At 45.5% G+C, this 27,483-nt stretch overlaps 1 protein-coding gene across 4 annotated transcripts in view; it reads right to left on the reverse strand.

The window, feature by feature from the left end:
• The window catches only part of RAB11FIP4 (RAB11 family interacting protein 4), a 199,393-nt gene that overhangs the window by 19,630 nt on the left and 152,280 nt on the right, over positions 1–27,483 (reverse strand). For 2 of the 4 annotated variants that reach the window (XM_014601976.3, XM_019494270.2), the window contains 6 exons: positions 7,460–7,683; positions 5,402–5,593; positions 4,516–4,650; positions 2,486–2,521; positions 1,201–1,300; positions 313–416 (listed from right to left, as the gene is read on the reverse strand). In XM_014601976.3, coding sequence (XP_014457462.2) covers positions 313–416; positions 1,201–1,300; positions 2,486–2,521; positions 4,516–4,650; positions 5,402–5,593; positions 7,460–7,683 — 791 coding nt within the window. The other 2 variants (XM_006271226.4, XM_019494269.2) reach the window with 2 other exon arrangements.

Here is a 27,483-nt window from a genome sequence, read left to right on the forward strand (position 1 = left end):
CACGGTTTCATCTTTACAGACCTGGAGACAAGTCAGTCAAACCTTGCTTGGCAGCAGCACCCCACTGCATTACTAATTGTGGTCAGGAGTCTTTGCTCACTACATATTCAGCAAGACCCCAGAGTCAGAAGTGCGAGGGCGCTGGCTCAGTGACATGCAGACGATTCAAATCGGAAGTTCGTGCTTTTTTACAGTTCAGCAGCTGAGACACAATATTGGATTTTCCACTTTGCTGCTCGCCTCCTTACAGCTCTGGCCTTGGAGGTATTGCAGTCAGGTGGCACAGGGGAAGCAGGCTGCATGTTCGATTACCTGTGAACTAGCTGTGTGTTCTCCTGCTTCAATTTGCTCTTCAGGTCTCCATTTGTCATGCTGTCGTTCTCCAGTTCTGTCACCTTCTTTTCTAAATACGTTACCTAGAAAGGAAGAAGGGTTTGGGTCAATCACACACTTCCCTGTAATTTTAAGAAGGACATTTTAGCCAGGTACAAAAGGTACTCCTGCCAAGACTTCCCTGAAAGGGTATTCTAGGATTAGCCTGTCAGACAGGGGAAACAACCCAGCGGGCCAGGGCACCAGGCCAGAAGGAAAAACCTCAGCCTCTCCACTCTGCTCTGCAACTGCAAGATGCTGCAGCAAGGCAAAGTCACAGGAGCCAGCAGTGAGTGCTCTCTAGTTTTAGATGTCCAACCTGAGAAACCCGGGCCCAACTTCAGACTTGCAGGCGCTCAGCTACTTGACATTTAGTGTTATGTCAAACACCTCCCAAAATGAGGGAACTTAAATCTGCTTTGAACATTTTGGTCTTAAGCCTCTACATACTGGCTTTATAGTATGTACAATGGAGTAATGAACCCCTTCGACAAAAATGAGTAATGGTAGCTGTAAATAAGAAATTTAAGCCTTAAGAGGTCTTGCTTAATTAATTAATTAATACAAACCTGATTTATATCATTTTCTTGATGACTGAAAGACTGATATATTAATCATGCTAAAATGCACAGCATTCCCATCAGCTCCTTAGCTTCTACATTAGGTTAGGCTCTTCCGATTCTTTTGGGAAAGGAAGTGAGCATTAACTGTGGGATATTCAGAGATCCTGATAGAGATCACCAGCCACTCTAGGTGGCTCATTCAAGCAGACACATGTAACCAACAAAGGCTCTATTAAATCTATTAATCATGATAAAGGCTCCTCACCTTTTCAGTGATATCGTTATCACAAGAGTCTATGCTATCTCTGAATAGGTCTTCTGTGCTGCCGTTGCTGCTGCTGAAGTTACTGTTGTGGAAGAGTTGTCTGGAAGATAAAGGGTGGGGGGAGTATTACGATATTTTGTAGAAGTCCATGATATTTTAGAGCAGCTTAGCATGGGAGGTTCAAGGTGCAAATATCTGGACAATTTACAACTGCTTAAGGATACACACACAATTGATTTCTCAATCCTACACTGACTAACAGGTTCAAATTCTACTACTTCAGACACCACAAAAATACATTTATTCCAGATGTCAGAGTTCGTTGCTAGTAGTAGCCTTAGACGGGGTTCACACCAATATCAGTTAACATGCTTTAAAACACTGTTTATTCTTATGCAAATTAGGTGCTACAGTGTGTTCATGTTTACTATACTAATATTCATACAAGACCTACGAGATGCTTGGTGGCTGAGTTAACCTCGAAGCTTAACAATTTTGCAAGACAAGCAGCACGGTTTTCTTTAGTTGAAGAAGGAAGTGGCTGGGAAACCCACCCAAGAATACCCAGTGGTCAGCTTAGCTGGCTTATTTCTATTAAGCTCTCTTACACCCCTGAATACCCTCAAATCCCAACAACTCTTTAGCAGACAGGCTCTTCCTACCTTTCAGAACTAGACCCCCATTGCTAACAACTACATCCAACTGCAGGGTGCCTAAAAGGACTACTCATGAAGAAGTCCAGAAAGCAGGTCACTGGGTGTGTCTCTATCCAAGGGTAGTTAAATACTGGAACAGATCACCTACAGAGGTTGTGAAACCTCTCTCACTGGCAGTTTAATTGTAGGTTAGACAAACCTTTATCTGGGATGTGTTACACAGGGATGAGCCTATCTTGAGCAGGGAATTGGAATGGATGATGACCTTCAGTCTTTTCCAGCCCTATTTTGCTGTGATGCTATGTGACTGATGTCAGCCAAGTTAACCAAGTATCTCATTAAGCTTTCAGTTTATCTCCTTCCTTACCCCTTCTACTCACAAAAAAACCATAAAAGATTCCTTCCTAATTGCTAAGCAAATTGGAGGAAAAAATGCAATTCTTCTGATGTCACCATTTTCAGTACCAATCACAGAACTACTCCTCACTTCTGTTTACGCATCATATTTAGTTTCCTTAATGCTAGAGAAACACCCTACCTAAATCTGCGTCATCTACATAAACTTTCGTTAGCAGTTGATATTAAAAGGGACTAAAATAAGCCAAAAGGAGGCAGACGCAACTTCTTACCTTCCAAAAGCTGTGCTTGATATTTTTCGATTGGGGCTACATGGAGAAAGAACAAGTGACACAGTAATTATGTATTTTATTTGGTTAACATGAGAATCACTAACAATCCCACAGTTTAGTAGCCAGCTGAGTTCTGTACACCATGTAATAGTCAAATGTTGGCTTTTTATTTCTGAACAATTATTTGGTGAAGCAAACCATACAAGTTAATCACAAGCTACCCCAAGAACTAGCAACATGAAGGTGGGCATAGAGCCAGAAGTCACTGTGATCGTTAATAAAAATTAATCTGGAAATGCTGTATTTGGTACAGACAGTCCTGTTACAATTAAACAGGGTTTTATCAGCTTGTGTCAAAGCAAGAAACTGGAACACTGCAAGTACTGTGTAGTGTTAGTCACATATTTATTCCAAGTTTCCAACTTTCGGATGATTTTTGAATGGAGGCATTTCCCTCCCCAATACGTCCCTCAAAATTACCACAGACTTTAATAGAAAGTATCTCAAGATTTTTTGTTTTGTTTTAATAAATCATCCTTCTTCTTTTTACAAGCAAGGACTTCACCTGCCTCGGGAGTTTCCGAGAAGCAGCACTGTTCAGGGTCCAGATCCTCAAATTGGTATTTAGATGTTTAACACATTCCAAGAGAGGGACCTAGCCATGTAACCAGGTCAGCTGCCTGAAGTCAGATAAAAAGCAGGACAGTGTGGTGCTTTGAAGATGCACTCACTCAGAAAGGCTTATGCTTTCATAGGTGACAGCCTACTTCATCAGATGCTCTGAACGTGTCTGATAAACTAGGCTGTAGCACATGTCAGAATGACTGGCAATGCATACGCCTGTACAAGCACAGAGTTTTCTTTAATTTAAATGATCTCCTTAGAGCAGATTCCCCTTCCCAGGCAAGGCGTCACAGAGGCAGATGGTTCATTTCTTACTGAAACAGAACACCATTCTCTGAATACAGCGGCGGCAGCAGTTGCAACATCTCTTCTCATTACAAAGGTATCAAAAACCCAGCCAGTCATGCTTTGACTTTTATCAAGTTACAGGCTGTCGTAACAGCAGTTAAAACCTTTTCATGAACACACACACCCCATGCTATTGTTTTCTTATCGGGACTAGGTGCCGCACATTGTCTTTTTGTCCCTAAGAACACAGAACGAGGCAGCATTTGTATTTGGTGTCTAGGGGGAGCTACAGGTTCATGGATGAGCTGCTACAATCAGCAAAGGAATTTTGAGACTCTGGGAGCTCAAGGAAGTCTTTGTTTGGAGATGTACAAGTGGGTGGAGCACTGGGGAGTTTCAGGGCAGAGCTAGAATGTGCAGAGGCATCCAAAAAAAGTCACCGTCATGCTGGTTTTTAGCAGTTGCGCTCCTTCACCAAGTTTCCCTCGCTAGAATGCCAGCTTCAGATTCCAGGGCACAGAATCTCACCAGCTATTTTCCTGCCAGGCACGCACGCTGCAGCTGCAAGGTCAAGCCACAGAAGCTAGAGATTACGAGGCAAATCCTCAGCTAGGGCGAGCTGTCCTAGCATTGTTGATGCTCGTGTCGACAACATCAATGAGCCATGACAATACACATGCTAAAGATCTGCCCCAGACATTCATTAGGTCAGTGTGCCTGTTTGATGGATTGCTCCCCAGGCACATACCTAGACTAGTAAATCCACTGTTACTAAGGTTAGGATGCTCACCACACTTCTCTGGGGAGGCTGTTCTAACACCACCCTCAAGCAGCAGTTTGAGACCTCGCTGTTCACATATTTTAAATGAAGAGGGCATCAGTGGTCTAACACCTGAGAAATATTTCCTAGATAGTTGGGAGCAGTTCCTGTTAAGATCAGATGGGATAGCAAGGTTTAAAATTTCCAGTGCTGTTCTAGAAGAACAGCCTGGGCACCTAGTACTAGATATACTGGGTAAACATCCACAGGAAAAATGTTCGGACGTAGATTGGTTTCCCCTCTTTAGTTAGCACCATTTCTCAAAAGGACTTTCAAGAACAGAGTGCCAGCTACTTACCTGTTTGCTTTCAAGTTTTTCAGCCGGGCTTCCAAGTCATTGAGTAGGTTTATTTTTTTGCAGCACTGAGAGCAGTAGACATCCAGTAACTCACTGTTATAAATGTGCCTCATTTTCCTTGGTGTTTGGCCAGCACTGTGTATACAAAAGGTGACAGGGTAGCTGATAACATGATTCCAGTTTCACTTTCCTTACCAGAGCATCACATACACAGTCACAAGTAGCAAACGTGCGGAGAATGCAACACCATTTCTATCATAGCTATATCCATCAGGGCTAGTTGCAGAAGACACTTAAAAGGAAGTGGTCAGACATCCCAGGGCTACAATAGCTGTATTTGTCTGAGCTCCTAGGACAAGCCTACTCATCTTTACAGAGTATGGCTTTCAATAAGCCAATATTAAACATATGCAAAATTGGAGCAAAAAGGAGGTGACCAGTCACCTCTGAGCTCTCTACAAGGATAGCATGGTGCTAATCTGATTCCAGCTTTAAAAATCAGGTAGTTTCTGATAGTGACTCCAGCTACAAAATCCATCAATTAGACTATACAAAGCTACGAAGGCTTTAGTGGAACCCAATGCCATGGATACCAGAAGCAACATCTCTGCTGTGGCTTTTGGTGCGAAGAAGGCAGGGTAGGTATGCAACTTTACTAACTAGATAAGATTTTTTATAATTATGGGTTCATGAAAGCTTGTGTTCTAAGTTCATTTCATCAGATGCTGTCTTCCTTCACTGGGAAAACATCTGGCAATAGGTTTGGAGGCAGAAATGAATTTTTATTTTAAGACAACCAATCATTGCGTAGGGCACACCAAGCAGTTCCAACATGGGCCCCTGCAGAGGAAAATGAAGATATAATAAATAAAAATTAAGCAGCAACCTGGAAGACACAGATGAGCCTAAGTCAGAGTAGGCATTGGTTCTGGTCTCATCATCAGGACACGGGCTGCTGGGAGTGAAGTCCACATCATCTCCCTCCCCATAGTCTTCAAACTGTTCCTCATTGCTGATCAGGGAGGCAGTGGAGTAGGTGGAGAGGTCAGAAGCTGCAGAAGGGTTGTGAGGACTTGACCTGGAACAAGACATCAGAAGAGGTCATCTTTCTCGGTCCTCTAACATGAGGTTTCTCAACCTTTTCAGGAAGTCACAAATTTCCGTTTGCTATCATAGTAAAAAAACACCCCATGAATGAGACAATCATGTACTTGTATGTGTTCGAAAGGATGCTGGAGAACAGTGACAGTGATGCATCATCTTTGCTCTAGCCTATAATATTTTTAATGCCACCTGCCTGCCATGATATTTTTTTTCTGACCACTCTCTCTTGCCTACTGGTTGGCAAGGTCTAAGGGATCAGAAAACACTTAAAGAAAAATCGGGCTAACAAGAAACCAGGTTTGCAAAGAGGAAGAGGAGGAGATCTGACAGCGAGAGGGATTGCACAATTTACCCAAGGTCATAGCAAGTCAGCAACAGTCAGGAATGAAACTGGAGTTTCCCCAACTCCATCTCCCAGGGTTTGTCCACATGGGCATGTCAGCACACACTATGCTCAGGTGTGAATTTACTGCGTATCAGCTGTTCCACGTTGTCCTCTCTGCACAAGCACTCTTAGCACGCACTAGCTTACTCCACAGTGTGTACCAAGAAAAGCCACGTGGAGTTAACAAGGAGTAAGCATAATGCTTCTGGGGGTGGGAGGGGGGGGAGGCAGGGAAATTGTTTCACTTTAAAAGAACGCCTTCTTTTAAATTAGGCTCTGGTTTAACTAGAAAGCCAGCTTTGCTTCCCTGAGAGTGCAAATGCTTAGACACAGCACAAGTTTCCACTAAAGGACAGAAAACATTTTGGTTCAGAAGCTTTAGAATTGAGTTCCTTGAAGGAAAGCTCACAGCAGCTTGCTCCTTTCGGCTGCTCGGGAATCCAGGGGGCTGGAAAGGCATGGCAGAAACCCTGCGTCTGAAGTGGGCAGCTCAAAGGAGCTAGGCTCCCACAGCCCGCTTGGCTGCCATAAGGGAAGCTGCTCCGGATGTGGATTCTCTACAGTCTGTAGAACTGATGGTGGTGGTAGATTCAGCTTAACACGGATGCAGCAGGTGCTGAAGAGAGAAAAAGCGGAAGGAGGTGGTGGTGCACATCTCAAACACACCCTGGCACAGTGTCCCATTCCCTGCATTAGTGCTGGTCCCCCTAGATGACAACCTAGTCTCACGTGGCAGAGGACCTAGAGCTCCAAGACTCCCGGTGCCCCAAGCAGGTGTCAGTGAGATGCCACATGACAGTGTTTGCTTTTAAAAAAGCAAAACAGTAAATCACACATGCAACTACATTAAATAAATATTACAGTGGTAAAACACAAGCACTTCAAGTGAAGAAAGGCCAGAATTACAGCAGCGTGTAAGGAAATACAGAAGACACGGTAGTTAGCAACACAAATCTCTATGCAGCCCAACACCTGCATGTTTTTACCTAGATGAGACAACAGCTTTAAGGCACCCCCTTTGCTTTGTGGTGGATTCATGCTTGAATCGTGATACAAATGGTCAGGAGTAGAAAGGTAGGGCCAGGGAGGAGGAATAAAACCACCCATCTTTAATGGCTAATGCACTGAGATCATTGTAGAGGGCTGTACCAGGACTGTCGCTACAATATGCAACTCAATCCCAGCTGGAGGTGCCAGGCACACGTAGGAACCCTATTAGAGATGGGAGAATAAATCCAGAAAGAGATAAGAGCTGGAATTTTCAAAGCCATTTAAGGGAGATACAGATGGCCAAATGCCATTAATTTTAAATGGGTATTAGGAGCCTAATCTGAGATTGTTCAGACGCCCAAGTGATTTTAGACTGGTCTGAAACAAGAATGATCAGTTGACATGAGATGTGTGCCCTGGGGGGTGGAAAAAAAAGAAGTCTCCGACAGGTGAACTGCCACTCACTTGTCTCCAGGCAGGAACAGGCCTCCGAGCACGCCATCCTTCTCTTCACTTCTGCACACGTCAGATGCTTCCGAGCTCTGGGCGCTCTCAATGGCACTGTCCATGTCAGACTCATGGTGAATCTCCTGCTGTGCCAGCGTCATCGTGTCTTCATCAGGAAAGAGCTCTGCCTCACTGTATGCACTTTCACTGTCCAAATAGGCACAGTCGTGAAGTTCACTATCCTGCCAATGAAGAGGAGAGAGGGAGGGTGTCAGGAGGCATTCACATTAGGTACAGTAAATGGCAAGAGCAGCTATATTGCTACTGCAAGGATGCACTTGGGATTCTGGTTCTTCCAACTTGGGTAAGTGTCAGAACGAAGGGCTTTTCTCTCTTTTTTTTTTTCCAAGGCCAGATCCTGCAACCCCTCGGTGCAGTGTCCCAGGTGGCACAAATATTACAGCTCTCTAACCAGCAAACAGCCAACTTCAGTAATCCTCGTTACCCAACACACCTGTGACAGTGTGAACCATGGCAGAAATTAATGCAGTTCACAACAGAGCTCATTTGTCGCAGTCTCTGCTCTCTTTAATCTAAAGTACTCCTTTTCCCCCAATGTTCCCAAATTAGTTCCTGTAAAGGGCAAGTTCTTAGTGATGTTATGTAGTAAAGTAACCTCTTACACAGAAGTAACCAGGAATACTTGGTGTACTATTTGCTTAATTATTAAAAGAAAAAAGAATTTAGACTGGAAAAAATAAAAGATGGCAGAAGGAATTAAAAAACCTGATAATCTGCAGTGACAAATGCATAAAAGAAGGGGGGGAAAACCCAAAGACATCTGTTCCTGCTTTTGGGAAGCTTACGGCACCATTAAGTATTAGACTAAAATACAACACCCTTTTCTTTACTGCAAAAACATTTTGCTGTTGACACTTGCTTCTTCATGGCTTTTTACAATAGTCACCCTAAGCTGTATTTTTATTCTACTTGTTTTCTTGTCCTTGTGAGACAAAATAATTGAAAAAAAAAAAAAAGTAGCCAGAGATCCTGTTCTTTTGTCCTTTGTTCCAACACGTGGCAACAAACATTTCCAACACTTCACGCTGGCTCAGGAGTACGCAGCCAGTCTCAAACAGCATGGCTAAGGCCCCCACTGCATAGGCATCATACACATACTTAGCTTGAAGCCCCACGAGCTCTCTGTTTTAGGCCTACCCATGGCAGGTAAAATTAAGTGTGTGTTTAAGATTTCATAGTTCAGGACCTTGAAGTTATTCATTGCAGCCAATGACCAAGCAATTCACTGGAATAACTTTGCATTTGAGCCATGTGCCTCTCCTCCCTTCTCTCAGCAATCACGATGAGGCATTAACCATGCTGCACAGCAAACTCGCACCTGTACGCATTCCCCCTCTGCTGGGCTTACTCCAGCCACCCCCAACCAGTGCCTCAGAGGCAACATGCGACCTGCAAAATCTACCAGCATTGCTCACAGCCTGTTACTTGCTCAGTAGGTATTGTTGCCCATGGGCCAATGATAACTGAGGGCTCCAGATCTGAAAGTCATTGCCCGGGTCTTGTCCAGCATGCAGCAGCGTTAGCGCTGGAGTTTGCACACAGACTGCTGCAGATACTCTGTCGTATACTGGAACAAAAGAATCAGCGGAGCCCAGAGGAATATCCTCCACTTTTAAAATGAAAATACATACGCTAAATATCTGCCCCAGACACCCAGACGAAGTTGCAGGGGAGCGGGGATGTTTTATGCTGAACAAGAGCAGTTTTGTGCAACACCCTTGTCAACTTCTCAGCTGATGCAAAAGGGAAGTACCCTTATCAGAGAAAAGTTACAGCTTCTTGAAACAGCCATTAGTAACAAGTGCTGCTAGGAATTTAGGTCTTATCTAGCCTGTTGTTACCGGAAGGCTGACATCTGAGGAACTAGAAGGATTACAGTCACAGACCCCACGCAAATCTGAGTGTATGACACAGGAAACTGGTTTTATTCAGACTTTCAGAACTTGTACGAAAGACCTACTTAGCTCAAATACCCACAAACAGCTGATAGGAAAGCTCTCCATCCCTAATCAAGCCACTCGACGCACGAAGGACTGTATTCCTCCAGGTCCAAGAACAGGGAAATGGGACCAGTTATTTTATATTCTAGACACTTTAAAGAGAAAGTAGATTGCAGGTATGGACAGATGAAACCATACTCATTTAAAATGGATTGTCATATAGGGGACACTTATATGCATCAAATATACTTGTAATAAGTGAAGCTAAACCATTCAGCAACTGCCATGATCAAGGATAAACTGATTTTACCCCAATTCAGCTTCCAATTCCTGTGGGATAGAACGGACATTTGAAATGGTTGCAAGAGATCAGCAGATGTGTGCTCACAACCGATAGAAATTCGCTGTTTCCACCCACGGCTCCACATCAGATACTCTTCTCAAAAGATAAATCCCATATGCAAATCACTGCAGAGCAGCAACATCACAGCACTTTGGACTCATTTGTTGCTAGGAAGTAGCTTTGCTCCTTTAACATATACTCACCATGCACTGATATTAAATAGGAATTACACAGCTACATTAAGGACAAGTATATTTAAAGAGCATTCTAATGCAGATTCCCCTCCACATTACTTATTTTGTTGTTAGTCATATGTAAAATTAAAAGATTTTCATGTCAGCATGATGTTTTTTGAGTGCATAAGAGATTCTGAAAAATGGGATGGGGGAGCTCTTGGGTCTGCACTGGAAACAACAGTGCGGCTTAAAAGACTGAGCACTGGGTTGGGACACAGAGATGGGCTCAACTCCTGGTCCAGCTTGGATCTACCCAGCCAGGGCTCAATTTACCCTGAAAATTCCCTTTGTGCCGCTGGGGTGGGGTAAAGCACCTGGCCCCCCGAGTTCTTGCATCTCAGAAGGGTTTAATGCAATTAAGTACTGGCTGCTGGTACAGAAATATCTAGAGCTGTTAAAATTTTCTAGTCCAAAAGAAAAAGTGGCACAAAATGATTCAGCCAAGCTGTTAAAATGGAAATTAACAGATCAAGGGAGGGAGTGAGGGGGGGACCCCAACTCCCACACATCCAGGCCTCCAATTAGCCTGTCGTTTCTGGAGATCTTGCTGAAAACTTTGCTTAAGCAAGTCTTTATTGCAGACAAATCTCCCTGGGATTAAAACATTAATACGAGAAATTAAAAGGTCAATAAGAGCAAGACAGACACACAGGCCGATCCCTGTAGGTAGCAACCTACATTTGTTTTTATAAAAATAGCAACCCAGGCTCTTTGAAAGGGGTCTATTAATGAGGAAATGTGCATCCACCTCTCCAGAGCCCTAGCTGCTCATTTTCCTTCCTGATGCTCCCCCTTCCCCACTCCCTTTTTTTGGCAAGCTAACATAGCCACATTTTTAATTGGTTTTACAACATCTATTTTTAGCTTGCAGCAAGGCATACACTGTACCTGCCTGTTCTGCTTAGCACCACGTACTATTGTTTTCAGTTGTAATTATTCCTCTCCTCACCCCCTCCGAGCCAGAGCTTTGAGAAACAAACTGCCCCTGGTAGATAATTTACAGCAAAGGTGCCTACAACAACCTTTGAAACCTGCTTTACACGCGGTCAGAGAGAAGTAGCTAGCATCTTAGTCTGGAGACAGGCAGCAAGCGGAGTAGGTGAGCATCTTAACTAACTCGTTCAGAAAGGCATAAGCTTTCACAGCAAACAGCCTACTTAGATGCTATGGATGCTGTTGCCTATGAAAGCTTATGCTTTTTTGACCGAGTTCATTTCTAAAGTGCCCTCCTGCCCTGCCTTCTGCTTTACACCCTGTTGAAAATCTTGATCATAAGGCTCCCATCGACAGCTGCTTCCAGGCCCAGACTGCTGCCTCAAATGATAATTGCTGCTGCCCACAAGGAGCTCAGCACAGGTTGCACTGTTCGGCTGGCCGAATGCAAGATGCACACTAGTGCCAACGCTAACCTCAACGTTGGCTTCTCTCCCTGGTGGGTTCTGCACAACACCAGCTCTCCCAACTCAGAGGAAAGCAGGAGCTGGGAACATCATTCAAGACCATATCCTTTTTACCTGAGATCTTGGGCAAGGGTAATTGAGACAGAAAGAGCTAACACTTGGCAACTGTCACTACGGAAAACTGTTTGGGGGCCAGAAGCAGTCAAGAGAGATGGGTGGAGGGCAGATGAACTCAGTTAGGAGGGATAAACTCACTCCCCACCCCAACCCATCTTTGTGTGTGCGGGTGCAGATGTATGCAGCCATAAACCAGCTTCCTACAGCAGTCTCCCAGGCCCACCTTTCTTAGAAATACAACCCTGGCAGGGGCAACTGGGTCCCCGGCACTTTCAGTCTTGCTTTGTTCATGGCATGTTGGAGATGCGGTTAAAATGCTGAGCCCTGGTAATAGGGTTCGCCACGTTAGAGAGATGCGAGATGCTTGGGATCTAGGCGAAAGCCATGTGTAGCGCTGCAGGCTGTACACTTTCTGTGTGGTAATCATGGGCATCACAGAAAGCAACTTTTGCCTTGAAATGAGACTGGAGACAATGCTCAGAGAGCAACACCAGAATGCAAGCTGTTCCAGTGGCCAAGCGCCAAGTGCCATGGATTGAAGAATCACTGGTAGGGAACGTGTTCTTTTCCACTTATCTTTTCTCTGATATGCACATAGCTAAGGCACACCACTGAGAAACTTGTTTGCACAATGTTACAGATTTTCATGGAGTAAGTCTCAGGAAAATTTCCTTGATACGGCCTGAATAACAAGAGCAAAGAAAAAGCCTTTGAAATAGGCAGGTTAGAAACCACTACTGGGGATTAAAGCAGCAACGTAGCATTACTAAGCAATACCCACCTGTGCAATTGTCCTAACTCATTAAAACTACAGAAATATTGAAATCTTCAAGCAATTTCAGTAATCAGAATTCCTTGCAATGCTGATCCTTCCACACTGACACCTACCACAAGCAGCTTAGAAATGTACTTCTCTATAGACACCAGACTTATTCTCTCTTTTTTTTTTTGGCGAGAGCTTAAATCCCTCACAATTTATTTCAGTATAGCTTAGAAATAAAGCTTTACTTGCACAAAAGCAGGGACCAATTAGAACAGATGCTACTCAGCTTTTCTGTTAAAAGAGAACTTTGAGCCCTGTGTAGGGTTGAAGATGTAAGGAATGTTTCACCCTTGAGCCATTTATTTAAAAAAAATCCATGCTTACACCGACACTAGCAATTGAAGAAGTCAGTCTTCAATCTGAATTGTTAGGTACCCAAAGGCTTACTACACACACACACACACACACACACACACTTTACTTACTATAATCAAAAGGTTGAAACTGGCCAACTAATTATTTTGGACGGTTCTTATGGAAGAAACAGCACACTCACCTGGCAGAGAACGTATGTAAAACACTAATCACCTTGGGGCTAGAGTAAAGAAATAAGCATTTTGTACTCCAGTCAGGCGCTCATGGTATCCCTAAGTGCTTCAACAAGGCAATGGGCCAGATATTTGTGCAGCAAGGCTAAGTACAAACAATCAAAAAGCCCGAGGCTGAAGTAAGTGATTCAGTCTTTGCAGGTTAGTCTATACTGCAGAGTTTGAACCGATAAGCAAATGACCATACATTCACTTTGATTCCTACATTCACTTTAGGATTTAAGCCCCCTGGCCCCAGACCCTAGTCAGGGTTTGCCTGGTGGGGGAGGAGGGGAGCAGTGAGCCAGCCCTTGCTGCTCCAGCTAGGGAACAGAGGGGTAGGGCCAGCCTTGCTCTCTGGAGCAGGCAGCCCAGCCCAGCCCAGGGCTGCAAAGCATGCTGGGATGCTGGGGGACTCTGGTTTAACTTGAACCAGGAAGCGGTCTGGGACAGAAGTTTCATAAACTGGTTTGACCTAAAGCAGTTAAGTCTGATACTATATTCAGCCACGTTTATCTTAAACCAGTTTCAGCCATTTTGAAACTGACTTATGTGCACTGAACTTAGGCTCTGTTACAGGTTGAAACCAGTTTCTGATCACTTAAACTGGCTTATGTGAGGCTTCTGTCCCTAACCTTAAGTGTTGACTATTCAGCAATGGTTTGCTCTGTGCTAAGACCTGCTGTCCAACCATTTCAAGATACTGCACAATAAAGTAATGAATGCTTTTCCTCAAGTAGTAGTTAAAAAGCTGAAGTCATACAAGCATTTAATAGAGAGACAGAAACTAAAAGCAAGACTAGGTACTGACTTTTAGACTGTCAGGAGAACCAGAAGAGAAACCAGATAACCAGCTATTAGACCTCTCTCTTTCACTGAGCCCCAAACAGCAGCAACCATTATGGAGTTTAAGGTTTGGGTGGACACAACCAAAGAGAGCTGCAGAAGGTTACTATACTGAAGTCTCCCACATTAGCAATGGCAAACACAACTACTATTTACTATTACATATTTAGTTATCATCTGATTATTAACATTTACCTGGTAACCAAGAGACATGCCCATGTGAATACTGCATATCTTTAAGTAACACTGCGTGTTGCCTTAACTACTACCCACAAGCTCCCTGGCCTCTAGCCCTTCACCCCAAACATCTCGCTAGCAGTCCAAAGTTTATCCTTGCAAAACCTCCGAGGAGCTAGAGAAGTACAAAACAAGCAGCAGTTCAGGCTGAAATCTGCAACCCTTGGACTAGATCATCAGTTCAAGCCTGGGATTTCCCAGCATGATTGACAACAGTCTTGATCAAGCAGATCCCAGTCGGGATCCTAACAATTTAATTTGTTAAATTGGGCATTTCCCCGATCAAGACTCTGCTCTGGCATCCAGTTCTGCAAGGTGGCTTCTCCTTCAGAACCAAACTCCTGCAAGGTTCAAGTTCCCACTTCCTTCCCAGTCTACAGGCTGGGAAAGCCATCCCAACACAACGGGAGGGGAGGGGAACAGGTGCTACATAGCGATGTGCTGGGTTTGGCAGCCTCAAATCTAAATGCTGCTTAGCATTACAAGCCTCCTAGAAAAACAGGCTCTCTTGTCCCTGTTTAAAAAGGCTATTCAGTGTGAAGGCAAACATTCTCCCAACTACTTAGCATGGGGGAGGGCGCCAATAGGGAACTTCCCGCGGCTGTGTGTTTTGGGAAGTCAGGCACTTCCAGCAGTTCAGGCACTGAAACCACAATCCACATTTTAAAAGAGATATCAAGTCTCTGCTAATTGTCAGGCGGATACAAGGAGCTAGTAATTTACTCTGCAGTTGCCGGAACGAACAGGTCAGAAGGTCTAGGTCTAGAAAGACAAGCACGGGCTGAAAACACTGAGCCGAGAGGTTAATAAATTAAATGGTCCTTTTGCACTATGCTTCGCTGGGAAGTTTTATAACTTCCTCTCAGTAGGCATCTCACCCACGCAGCTGCAGTTGGTGGACAACTGTATGAAATAATAACAGGTAGGGGTGGTGGGATCCTTAGTGGATTGTAATCTCTATTTTAGCAAGGAAAGGGCGGGGGAAGGAAGGGGGAGAGTGGAAGCAAGAAATGCCAGAGCCATCTCTGGCAAAACTAATCTCTGAAAGAAAGTAAAAGAATCAGTACATGTAGGGCTACTATTTTATTAAGCTATTCAAAGCAGCAGCTATTTTAAGGCTGGAAATTACAGTTTGTTCGGTGCATGGGCTGCAAGTGACTTTGTTGCTCAAGTCTAACACGTAAAACTCAATTTTTGAAGAGAGTTTCAGAAAGGCAGCGCACGCTCCAAGCAGGGGTTTCTAGAAGATGTTGGTCCTCAGACTTGTACAGTGCTGCAAAGCATCTGGGAATGCTGGAGAGGAGCTTTCTCACTGCACAGTCAAACCATATGACCATCCTGAGGACAGGACTGAGAGTCCATATGTGCAAGATGCGGTTGCTGCTTCATACAGTGCTGCAATTCAGGGGCCATGTGTTCTGGCTGAAAGAACAAACTTCTCCTGGATCGCTCACACTGAACCACACGAGCACAAGGCAAAGCCAGAGGTTTTGAAAAGCTGCTTTGTGCTCCTTTTAGGAAGTTTAAACTGACCCGCATTTTCCAGTGCTAAAGAAAATGCTCTGCAGACTGGAGCCAGTCCAGGAACGGCAGGAGACAGGGATGTTTGTGCTACACTACCTGTCACTTCAATTGGCAGGAATAGAAGTGCCAGACCTCTTGCTATACCAGATCCTGTCTGAAGCATGCCTTTTCATCATGCGTCGTCTGGCAGTGGAGTTCTTGACAGTAAGGGACTTTCACAGAGGAAAATGGGAACTTCCAAGAGTCATCTTCTCCAAAGGGATTAAAAAGAAAAATCGGCCACTTTATGGTTATGGTACTGGCAGCATTTCCCATGCTCACTGAACTGCTATCATTTGAGTGGGACATAAGCATCAGTGCTCCAAGTCCAAGGCAGGGAGTGTCTCTGCCAGGGCTCTTGCATCTGGTGAAGGCCAGCATGCCAATGTTAGCACTGGTGGGATTCTCCCAGCACCCCATGCTTCCAAAGCACAGACAGCTGCAGAGCCCAGAAGAGAAACCCAACAGCCAATCTCCTCCTCTTCCCGACACCGAACAGTATGCCTTTCTTCTGAATTGCAAGACAATTTCCATTCTCATTTGCATCTTTTTTACTTGTTTAAAAAAGCTAAGCAGATACCGCACTCACAAACTATCAGCATCAGAGATGACACCTTTTATTAAACCAAAGGAACTAGCAGGAAAGGAATGAAAAGAAGCCTAATTAGCAATGGAGATTTTAGATATGCTGTGAAAAATCCTTGATTGAGCAAAATGGGAGTTCAGAAAAGCACAAACTTTCATAGGGGACAGCCTACTTTGTCGGATGCTACTCTGATGAAGACAGCCACCCTGCCCTGCCTTCTGCCTCTCTTCAGGCTTACCAGGACTGACTACTCTCTCCAACTACCTCTCTCCAGCTGATGTGGGTTAAACCTCATTTTTTGCTGAAGTGCTTAAACTGGGAGGCATCCCAGCCTTGTAGCCATTACTCCAAATTTGCTGGCAAGGGACAACAAGGATTCTACTTTGCTAAGAGTCAAACAGACACACCACAACTAAGAATGAGCTGAAGCTAGTTATGATAAATGGTGCCCCATCTGCACAGTGCATGTTGGCGTGACATCCCTTTGTTTATGAAGCTTGGATAAAACTCAAGATATTCAGCATACACATGGTACTTGCCTAAAATAGGATATAAGCATCCCAGAGTAAGCTTGACATAATTAACACTCATGAGAAATCTTTGCCTCAAGTCACAATCATCTCTCTCTCTTTTTAAACAACAGAAGAGCAGCAGTGGGGATGAGGAAGAGAGAGCAGCTGTCAAACTCTTACTGGGGATCACTTTCTATGACTGACTCGGATCTGTCTGTACTAGTAAACTAACCTCTCCAGCAATGCAGGGGGAAGCCATTTGGTACCAATACAACACTAGCATCTTAATAAAAGTCCTGAGCCCATTATTCCCAGGTGAACAGTACACTTATCCCTGGGTCCTGTCTAACATGACAGCTGGCCAAAGACCGCTATGTTGCAATCCCCGATTCCTTTTAGCAAACAGACACGTTCTAAAAAGAAGGTGATTTACCACCGTAGGCCAAACCCAAGACAAAACGTCATCTCTCAGCTAATATTCAAGTCAACCTGAAATTATCTAACTTTTTAAAGTGAAATGTTGCCCCACAATGAAGCACAGGGGTGTATTCTCTTTTATTTTTACCCATGTATTCAAAGAAGTCAAGCACTCAAGGAAATGGCTTCTCAGCCCCGTTTCTTCCTCGACATTAAGAACTTGCCACTTAGGACCCAGCTGAGCTTGTGCACACAAGGACTACAGCACTTTTTCCTCTCCCTTTGTCCTCTCTTCTGCCTCAAGGTCAGCAAACTGAATACATGGTAATTCAGAGAGAAGTTGGCATCGCTCTTGCCCATGGGTACACTGGATTCACTGATAAAGAACTCCTGGAGCAGTCTTATTGCAGGTCCAGGCTGTCACAGGAAAGGAAAACTAAGGCCTGAAGCAGGCACCGCATGCTCCTTTTTAGACTGCAGGAAAGCAGCTGGATCACATCCGGAGTGCATTTGTCACCAGGCGGGAAGACATTCAGTCGCTGGGTTGTCACCACCACCCTTTGACGTCACGGTAGAAAGACGGACACAGAAACTGAGCAGTGCGCACCAAAAATAAAAAGTACCTGATTGTGAAATAAGGGTTGCAAAAGACCTGGGGTGGGAGCAAGTTCACATTTAAGAGCAAGAATGAATGGCTTCAGTGTCTTGGGAAGGGAGCTTTCGCTCATTGTTGCAGCTAACTGAAGGACCAAAGAAGTACTTGAGAACAGCCCTGCATGTGAGAGATGACAGTCAAGATTCACCTCTTCACCATTTTCTCACCCACTTGCTACATTCAGGTACAATTACATCCCAGTGGCATGACTCAACATACCATTTGCTATTTATCCCAGGCTAACGTGACTGGTCTGACAAGCTGCACAAGGAGGGAAGTTCTCCCGAGAGCAGCCCCGGGAGTTTCTGTATGCAAGTACTTTCCGAAAACAAGTCCTAGCTTGGTTAGAGAGCAACTGCTGCCCTTGGGAAAGGCAGGCTCCAGGGACACCAGCTGGAACAGGAGGATGTGAGCTACTCCACAAAGTCCTTACTTACTTTGATTTCCTTCTTGAGGAAGGTGTTAATATGCCATTATTTGCATGGGGGAGTGGTTTTGCATACGAAGGAACACAACTAGAACAGAATTCTTGGGCTCAAAGAAGGATTAAATGCAACAATTATGCTACTAACAAGCCCCTCTGGGCATTTAGTCTATCGCTGATAGTTACATCTCATTTACACGCTTAAGGTTTCTGCTCATAAGAGGCACCTTTCCTGTAACACTGCAGTTTGTGTGAACAGCTGTAGGGGCTGCCTTGCTAAACAGCAGGCCAGGAAAGATTTGTTTCTCTTTTTAAAACCATGAGTAGTATCATTGTTTTATGGGCAGATGATAAAAACAGACAAGAGTCAAAGCCATCACTTCTGTACCACTCGCCTAAGAACAGGAGGGAGAGAGTTTTAAACACCCAAAGCCTAACACCGCAGAACATAACAAGCAGAAACAGGAAGACAAACTTTTACAAATAAGCTTGGCTTCAATATTACAGGCTGTTTGTTCTATGTGGATGGACCATTGCACCTGGCAGAGCCTAAGAGGCATGCAAGGATTTACAGGATTTGCCTGTGCGGATAGGCATACAGGAGTGGGAACAACCCATAGGGCTGTACCTACATTACAGTTTTACCTACCAATGATCACTACAATACAGCAGCTGCGCTACTGCAAATCTCAACAGAGCAATTCTGGTCCAGCGCAGACAACAGACCTACCACCTGCAGATGCTTCGTCAGCCTGATGAAGGGTGTTTGTGTCCGAAATCTTGCCAAGAAGAATTTTTCCAACTATGTGGTCTAATAAAAGATATCGGATTTACCCAAACAAACCTTGTCTGTCTAAGAACAGACCTACATTCAGTTAAGTGTGGGTAGACGCTCTTCAAGATAACAAGGTTTGCAGTTGTGAAACTGCTTCGCTGAACCATCAGGTTTGCCCGATGGTTGACACGCTTATTCTCAACCAGGATACCGCAGCACCCCTGGGTGCTCCGAGAGCCTTTTAAGGGTGCTGTGCAATGTTAGCACAGTTAGGTGTGCAAACATGATTCACAAGACAAACCCAGAGCTTTCAAATAAGAATCCACAGCACTAGAAACATGCTGACCTGCTTGGTCCTTCTGAGCCCTTCGCAACAGAAAAAAACTGCTCTGTTATTTTTCTGTAGTCAAAAAAAAGTGAAAATTAAGGAGCTGACATTTTCTGAGGGGTGCCTCGAGTCTAGAAAGCGTATGAACCACTAGGTTAAATGGAAAAGACTAGAATCCCATCCGCCATGGAAGCATTCTTTTTTTGATAGCGTGTGGCTGCCAACACCTGACGCACTGCAGCCCTCTCTCTCAGATTTAAAATATAATAATAAATGTAAAAACATGAATATGTATGGTACTGAGAAGCCCTGATTAGGTCTCCATATCAGAAGAAAGCCTATGGAGCTTGCAATCTGTACTAGTTGCCTATTCTGGATGGATTAGGAGACACTGCAATCACGGGGGGGGGGGGTGCAGATGGGAACCGAAATTACTTTCTGTCCCATGCAGGGAGAAACCTCCAGTCTCTACTGCACAACAAGGAAGCCTTGCGGTGGCAGCCAGTGTGGCAGGCAGCCCATGTTGGTGAGCTGGCGAGTGGAGGGCTGTGGCTTCCCTTGAGTCTGCGGTTCAGTGTTTCTAATAGCTTGCCTACATAAAGGAGCTGCCTGGCAGAAATTGTGCTGAATAATTATTTGGCTCCAGCTGCGTTTGCCAATTTCTTTGTGTAGACAAGCCCTCCGACTAATTTATCTAATGTCCAAGATCAAGCAGTCCCCAATAGGCTTTGCAGATAACACCACACCAGGGAGGGATCTAGTCTTTCAGCCGCTGGCTGAACAGTGGCAATCCCGGCAGGGCTGGGCTAGGCTCACAAGGGGTTACTAACCATACAGTACAGGATACTATTTGCCACTGGAATAACTGGCTGTGCAACTCTTCAAAGTTTAGAAACAGGTTCTGTCTGCAGCCTGATTCCCCATCCCCCACTCACTCCCTCCTGCCCACACTGGTTCTTCAGTCCCTGTCCCCTCATACTGCTCCCCCAAATACTCTTACTCGCTTGTTCTTTAAAATTACATCATCATGGTGAAAGACTAGATCAGAGATGGGTAAGAAATATTCTATGCAAGGCCTGCCTATAAAGTGTACTATCTTCAGACCATGTTGTAAAGCCCCAGCTGCACGATAAACACATGCTAAACATCAGCTATTATAAGCTCTAGAGCCACCCATGTTGGGTATACTTCTTCACTTGATTCTTTAGTTGTATTTTGATATGTGTTACAGGCACACAGCTGCAAACCTTAACACCGACCAGGAAAAGTTTTAAATTGTAGAAACAATAGTTTCTGTCTTGCCTACCCCATATTTTACAATGGCATAAATTAGATCATCAAGGACTCCAATGAAAGAGAAACACATCCAAAAGACAATACCAAGCTGAGCTAGGACACTGTATATTACAGCACAGTAATGCACCTGTCTTCAAACAGTAAGTTTTGCATAGTCCAGAAGAACTTCTAACATGCCTGTCCCCAATTTAGCACAACTATTAATCTAAATAATTATCACAAGAACCCGAGCAATTAGATTATTCGAAGAGATTTCGCCATTGAAACAGTCCTGAGTGTTTGAAGAGATTAATGTTAAAGACAATACTTTCCTTGGCAGTGATCCACGGCAAATTTTATAACCATTTACACTATTTCACTGGGACTGTACATTCGGTATTCAGAAGTCAAACCCATCAATTCAGCAAACTGCCACGTTATTGAACGGGATGACTGACAATTTAAGTGGAACTCTTGTATTCCATTTGTGATTTTTTACATGGAAGTGCTTTTTGTTTTGAAGTCTTATCATGCAGCACTACAGAGAGGGATCTTTGAACCATCCACGCTACAGGAAAAACTGAGAAACACCTGCAGCTCAAGGGGACCTCATATGTTGTATGTATAGTAATTAGCTTAGTCAACTCTGTCAGGCAGCCATCTCATAAACTTAGATTATAGGAAAAAGTTCCTGAACTGTGTGGCTGGGACCAAGAGTCCAGTACTGAGCACAGTATCTCAAACACCTCCTCCTTTGGACAGAGCTCACAAGACAGCCCTGAGTTTCGTGTCTCCTGCTGTGTTCAGTTTTGAACATTACACTGCATTTTTAAAAATAGTTGTTGATGACATTTTGGTATTTCCACCAGAAATCAGGAAGGCCAGGAACACAAGAGACATTTACACTAATATACCACTTGGTTCCTGTTGCATTTTGAAACAGTTTGCTTGTCCTTACCTAGACCAAGCCTAAACCCAAGTGAAGAGGGTTGGTTCACGTCTCACAGCTAACTAGATTCATTCAGTCAAGTCATTCATAGCATCTGACCAAGTAGGAGCCTATGAAAGCTAATGCTTCTGAATGGAGTTAGTCAATAAGGTACCACACTGCCTTGCCTTCTAGTGAACTAGGTATTACAGATGGACTATACAGATTACAGTTGGACCATGCAGCATTATCTACACAAGAGGTGTGTGTCCTGAGTATAAAGGCAAGATGGTATAACTCACACTGGGTGGAGACTGTTATAGAAGATACACAGCACATACAGAGATTATTCCTATAGACTGAAAGGAATAAGCACATTCTATCCTGCTCTAGTCAATGCTATGCTAGAACTGGAACCAGTTAGCCATTTCAAGAGAAGACTGACACCCTTAATGGAGAAGAATTAAATCAGTACAACCCCCACCCCATGTGGGGACCAGGGTTTTTTTTTTTTTTGTTTGTTTTTTGGGGGGTTTTTTGGTTTTTTTTTTTTTTTTTTTTTTTTTACAGGTGAACAGCTGCTCATGGATACCGGTCTGTTCACGTGAACAGTTTTACTGGAAGGAGTAAAGACAGCAGCTCTGGTTAGGGGAACAGGACAACAGCAGTTATATCTAATTGGAGGAAAGAGACAACAGCTGTGCACTTTTGGGGTCCAAGCCAGAGATCACTCTCTGCCACACAATGGAGGAGCACAACTGCTTTTCTCCATTTGAAGAAACAGATCCAGACTGGGAACCTCCTCAGCTGGCCCAGCCCACACCTTACCACCTTCCTGAAAACCTGCAAAGACTGCAGATCCTTCTACAGTTGTCCTCCACTTTGCTCCGTCCCATCCCATCAGACACACAAGTCAGGGTCCAATCCTTCTCTCTTGTACCAGCAGTGAAGTTTCTCCTGATCAGGACCACCCCACTGACTTCACCAGGGCTGGACACAGCTTTAACACTCTGTAGGACTGAACGTTATGAGCATCATGGCAGCAGCAAACAGGATTACAACAAATTCCTACTTGTGCACAGGATAGGGTTTCTTTAGGTGATATATATACATTTTTTTTTTTATCAGACCCAATTGCAAGGTTGGAATAAAAGTTAAACTGCAAGACAGGTCTGAAGGGGGAAGCAGCCAAGCAGGGCTTGTAAGAGAGAAGTGTGAAGGTGGAAGTGGAAGGGAAATTCCCAGGGCTAGACAAACAATTAGCAGAAAAACAGCTGATTACTTGGGAGATCAAGACCCAGCAAAAGGGTCATTAATACCTGTTGCCTGCAGGAAGAAATCCAGGAATCACTTAGTACATCAAAAACAATCACTATCACTGTTCAGGCCTGAATGTCCAGCCAGCTCATGAATCTTTATTCCTGAGCTTGCTATTTAAAGGTGGTCGGTAGCTTCCCCTTGAGCAGGAAGGCAAAGGAAGAAGAGCCCATCTTCTCCTCACCCCGAGAGCAGCAGGATTTAGGCACTGAGCAGGTGTTAGAAACAAGCAGGGAAGATCCGGACAGACCTGTACAAGCCAAGGTGCTACTAATAACAGCTCACACCAACTGCAGATGCTTCCTCAGTCTGGTGAAGGGTATTTATACCTGAAAGCTTGCCAAGAAGAATTTTTCCAACTATTTGAGTTGGTTTAATAAATATATATATCAGATTTACCCAAAGACCCTCATCTGCCTCTGTCCTTAGACCACCATGGCTACAACCTACACCTTTGTGAGATGCTACTAAACCCTTCCCACAAATGAAGGCAGGGATGCAGGGGGCAGGCAAGAACCGACATGGGGTGGGTTTTTAATACAAAGCTTTAAACCTCCGACTCGCCAACCCCTGGGACCTTTCCAAAACGACATTAGGTGCGGGGCGGAGGGGGCGATTCGTCCTCTAGCAACGACCCCCAGGCGGGCTGGGCTCACTCACCGCCCCCAGCTCCCTGGCACGGCAGCTCGCCCCGGCCCCGCGGGATGGCGTGCGACCTGCGGCGGGGCCCAGCGCCCCCCGGAGCGGGCACGGGCTGCACCTGCGCCGCCTCCCCGGAGCTCCCTGCCCGGCTGCCGGTGCTCGCCCAGCAACGGCCGAGCTGGAGCAGAGATGCCCCCACCCCTCCGCTCCGCTCCGCAAAGCCACTACAACTAAACGCCGCTGCAGAGCCGAGAAGCCCGGGGCGAGCGCGGCCGGGATCGATTCCCAGGCTGCGGCGCTGTCGCCGGGAGGGGCGGGGGCAAGCTTGCCTCTCCAGGCCCCGACACGCGCTGCCCGGCTCCGGGGAGGGGAGCTGCCAGCAGGGGAAGGCGAAGGGGAGCCGGTACCCGGACAGGCACGAGGGGGATCCCGGCAAACTTCCACCCGGGTCTCGCCCTGCGGGAAGGCGCCAGCCAGCCTGCCTGCCTGCCTGCCTCCCTCCTGGCCCCTTCCGCACCTGGTGTAGCAGCGCAAGATCCCGCCCGCAGCTCCTCGCCCGCCGCCGGCAGCTCCCGCCCGCTCGCCCCACCTTGCAACAGTTGGCAGCGCCGGGGCCCCGCCCCTGCCGGCGGTTGCTAGGAGACGCAGGGCTCCATTGTGACATCACAATGCGGGCGGGGGGCAAGATTCCGAAGGGGGCAGCGCCGCCGAGACAGGACGCGGGCCACGGACAGGCGGCCCACGCGGGGCCCGAGGCCACGACACAGGCAGGCTCAGGCTCAGGCTCCGCGCCTGCCCCGGCTGTGTCCCAGCCCGGTGCTGCAGCCCGCCGCGCTGGGGGGAGAAGATTTCTCTTCCCAGGGTTTGAAGGAAGCCGTCAAACCCTCCCATCGCATCTGCAGGAGTCCATCTCCGTCCTGGCCCCCACGCTTCACTGAAAAGAAACTGCCCGCTGTAAAAGCCCCCTGAGAATCTGAACGCGGCTTGAACCAAAAAAAAAAAAAAAGTCCAAACTCTGAACAGGACAGAAAACAAAAGAAAATGTAGCTGTCCCGACAGCATCGCTGAGAGGGGCAAGCACTGAAATCCTGTGTTGTGGTGCCCAGGTGCCTAGCACTAATGCTTGGTGGCTACTGAGATCCCCGCACATCTTCCAGTCGCTCATCAGGCCCCTGGACACACTGCAACATCTAATGGCAACCACGCTTGTTGCCTTCTTGTGGTGGAAGTAGCTGCCTTTGCCAGAAACATGCTTTACTCTTTATTTTGCTTCCTTCCTTTCTTTGCCCAAGAAAATCCTAGAACACGCCAGGGTTCAGCACCACAACACGGCTGCGTCTGGTGAAAATGGAGATCAACCGGTAAAAGGAACAGTTGTGGGTGAGAAGGAGAAAATCGCGGAAGAGCTTTTCTACAAGACAGCGAGGTGGAAGATCAGCCAGCCTTTCTCGGCTGAAGTCATGACATATTTCTAGGTAGTAGAAGGGGATCAACAGCCACTTGTCTGGAAACAATTACCATTTGAAACACTGGAGGAGAGAGGAATGTTTATAGGCAGGTCTCTGGTTTCCAGCACTGCAATCACAAATACCTGGTAAACCGAGCTGGCTGCCCAGGCCCCAGTCCTCCGAATGCACCCATGCTTTACTTCGGTTGTGTGAGTGGCCCCATCGAAGCCAAGCTGGCAGGGTCAGGGTGAGGAGTAGTGGGAATAATTCCCCTGAAATCCACTAGACTCCTTCGCTGCATGAGAAGCTCAGCTAAGAGTTCTTTTTAAAATACATTTAAGCCATAATAGGGTGAAACTAAAACCTCCCATTGCAATCAAAATTCAAAGATATTTTGTATTGTTTTTAAAAAATGCTCTGCACAATCCACAGCAAAGTCAATGCCCTCAGGGCTCTGAGCGTGCTGGGCTTTGGAGTTTCATTCCAAGTAACCCGAGCAGCAAAAGCAGCAAATGCAGAAGGGATCCAACATTAGAGATGCAGTTACCTTCAATTCACTTCAGCTCTCACAATGTTGAGTAACTTCCTTTTTTTACAACATCACCCGTTAACAAATGATGGGCAAGAAGGAAGAAATGGGAACAAAATATTTTCAAAACCACTTAAACCTCTTTCCCTGGGCTTGCATGGGGTGATTCAAGCCCAGGCAGCAGTACCAGGCAATCGTTCCCTATAAAATTACAGTCATAGGCCCAAATTCGGTACTTGGCCATGTACTACCCTCCTACTAAGTGTATTACGCTGCAGAATTTGGGCAATCCGAGGAGGGAAGCGCGACAGCCAAACCAATAACAACCAAGGTGGTGATTCTTAACCAGGTGTTACAAGATCCTTTGAAGGGTGTTGTGAGATGCATGAAGATAAGCCAGGTATGAGGAGACAAGCAGATAAACACAGGCTCCGGCTCCCCTACCTGGTTGTTCCCCCTACCCAGCCCCTCTGCAAGGAAGTAAGCACTGCCGTACAGGTTAGTTTTGGAAATGGGGTGCTGATGAATTCACACAAGTGATGGAGAGATGCCCCTGATGGGCACCTTGAGTCTACAACAGCTGAGAACCTCTGGACTAAGGGCTCGAAGGAGGAAAGACTACTCTGGTCCAACACAGTTATTTCACCAGCATCTCCTCTCTGAAACCTGTTTTTTTTTTAAATCGACTGTTAAACAATTATGAAAGGCTGCTGACATTATTGCTGAAACAGCCACCACCGTGTTTCTTCTTATAGCTGGAGAGCCCCTGACTCAGCAGAATTCTTGAAGTCTTTAGATTTATATCTACAAGTCCCATTAACTTTATTATTTGGCATTTGTACGCTACCAACATCCAGGAAACCCTAGGACCTGGACACCACAGCGCTGGGCTCTGTACACAAAACATGAGACGGCAGTGTCTTTGGAGCACACTCTCTGAATGGACAAGACAAAAGTCAGGGCAGGGAACAGAAGTACAGGGGGGAAGCACACTGGCTCTGTGTCACCCAGTAGGACCAGATCACACATCTTCAGGCCAGTGCCCTGTTCCAGCATTACACTGACCTTCTGGACAAGGAATTCGGAGTGGTTTTCACATGGAGATTCAGAAATTTCTTTCTCCCTTTCTGGCTTTCCCATCCTTCCCTTCCCAGTTATTTCCTCGATTCCTAAACTCATCCATGTTTCGCTCCTTCCACCGCCATGCCCTCCCTTTTCTGTTGTCTGCTTTCAAAGCTTGTTAAGCCCCATTCAGAGAAAAGAATGAATGGAAACCTAAAACTTCTCAGAGCTCTTGACACCCCACACACAGAGCTTACAATGAAGTATATTGCTGAAGCCAGTTTATATTGATGCCTGTTGGCCACACAAATCCATCAACTACCTTAAAGTCCCATACTCCAGATACTGCCAGAGCCTGTCCTCATTTTCATAACAGAGGATGGATGGCTCTATGATGAATAATTAAAAATTACTCTCATTCAACAAAGAAAGAAAGAAAGAAAAGAAACTTATTAGCCTCAATCCTTTTATGCAAAACCTAAACCAATTAAATGAACTAGCAGCTCCCAGGATCCTCTCCCCAGTCTAACAAAAGACTAAGGACAGAGAGTTGCTTTCTGATGAAAGGGGGTGGGGGGATGCCTCTGGTTTAATTTTAATGAAGGACAATAATAATGACAGAAGGCAAAATGCATAGGAAGTCAATATATGCTATTGCTTACCTATGCCCAAGGTCTTTGAGAGGCCTGATCCCATATGGGGAAACACGGACCAATCCCTGCTCTCAGGGAGCCTCTGGCATCATTCTTGGTGCAAGACCGGGGCTGGCATTTATCAGCCCGTGTTTCTATTGTGGAGCTGTTGACGAGTTTCTGGCACAGTATTACATCATTGTATTGTAAGTACACATCTATAAAATCACTCGATTAATCTTACTGTCGGCCACACATCCCTAGCTTACTCCAGAAATAGGTTAGGTCCAGACTGATCCTTCAGAGCTTAGGGCTATTGTGGGGCTTACCACTGATGACAGTGACCTTTGGGTAAGACCCCCACAAAAAAAGTTTAGCATAAAAGGCTCCAGAGGCCCA

Source organism: Alligator mississippiensis, chromosome 8 (genome assembly GCF_030867095.1).
Source record: "Alligator mississippiensis isolate rAllMis1 chromosome 8, rAllMis1, whole genome shotgun sequence".
Lineage (NCBI taxonomy): Eukaryota > Metazoa > Chordata > Crocodylia > Alligatoridae > Alligator > Alligator mississippiensis.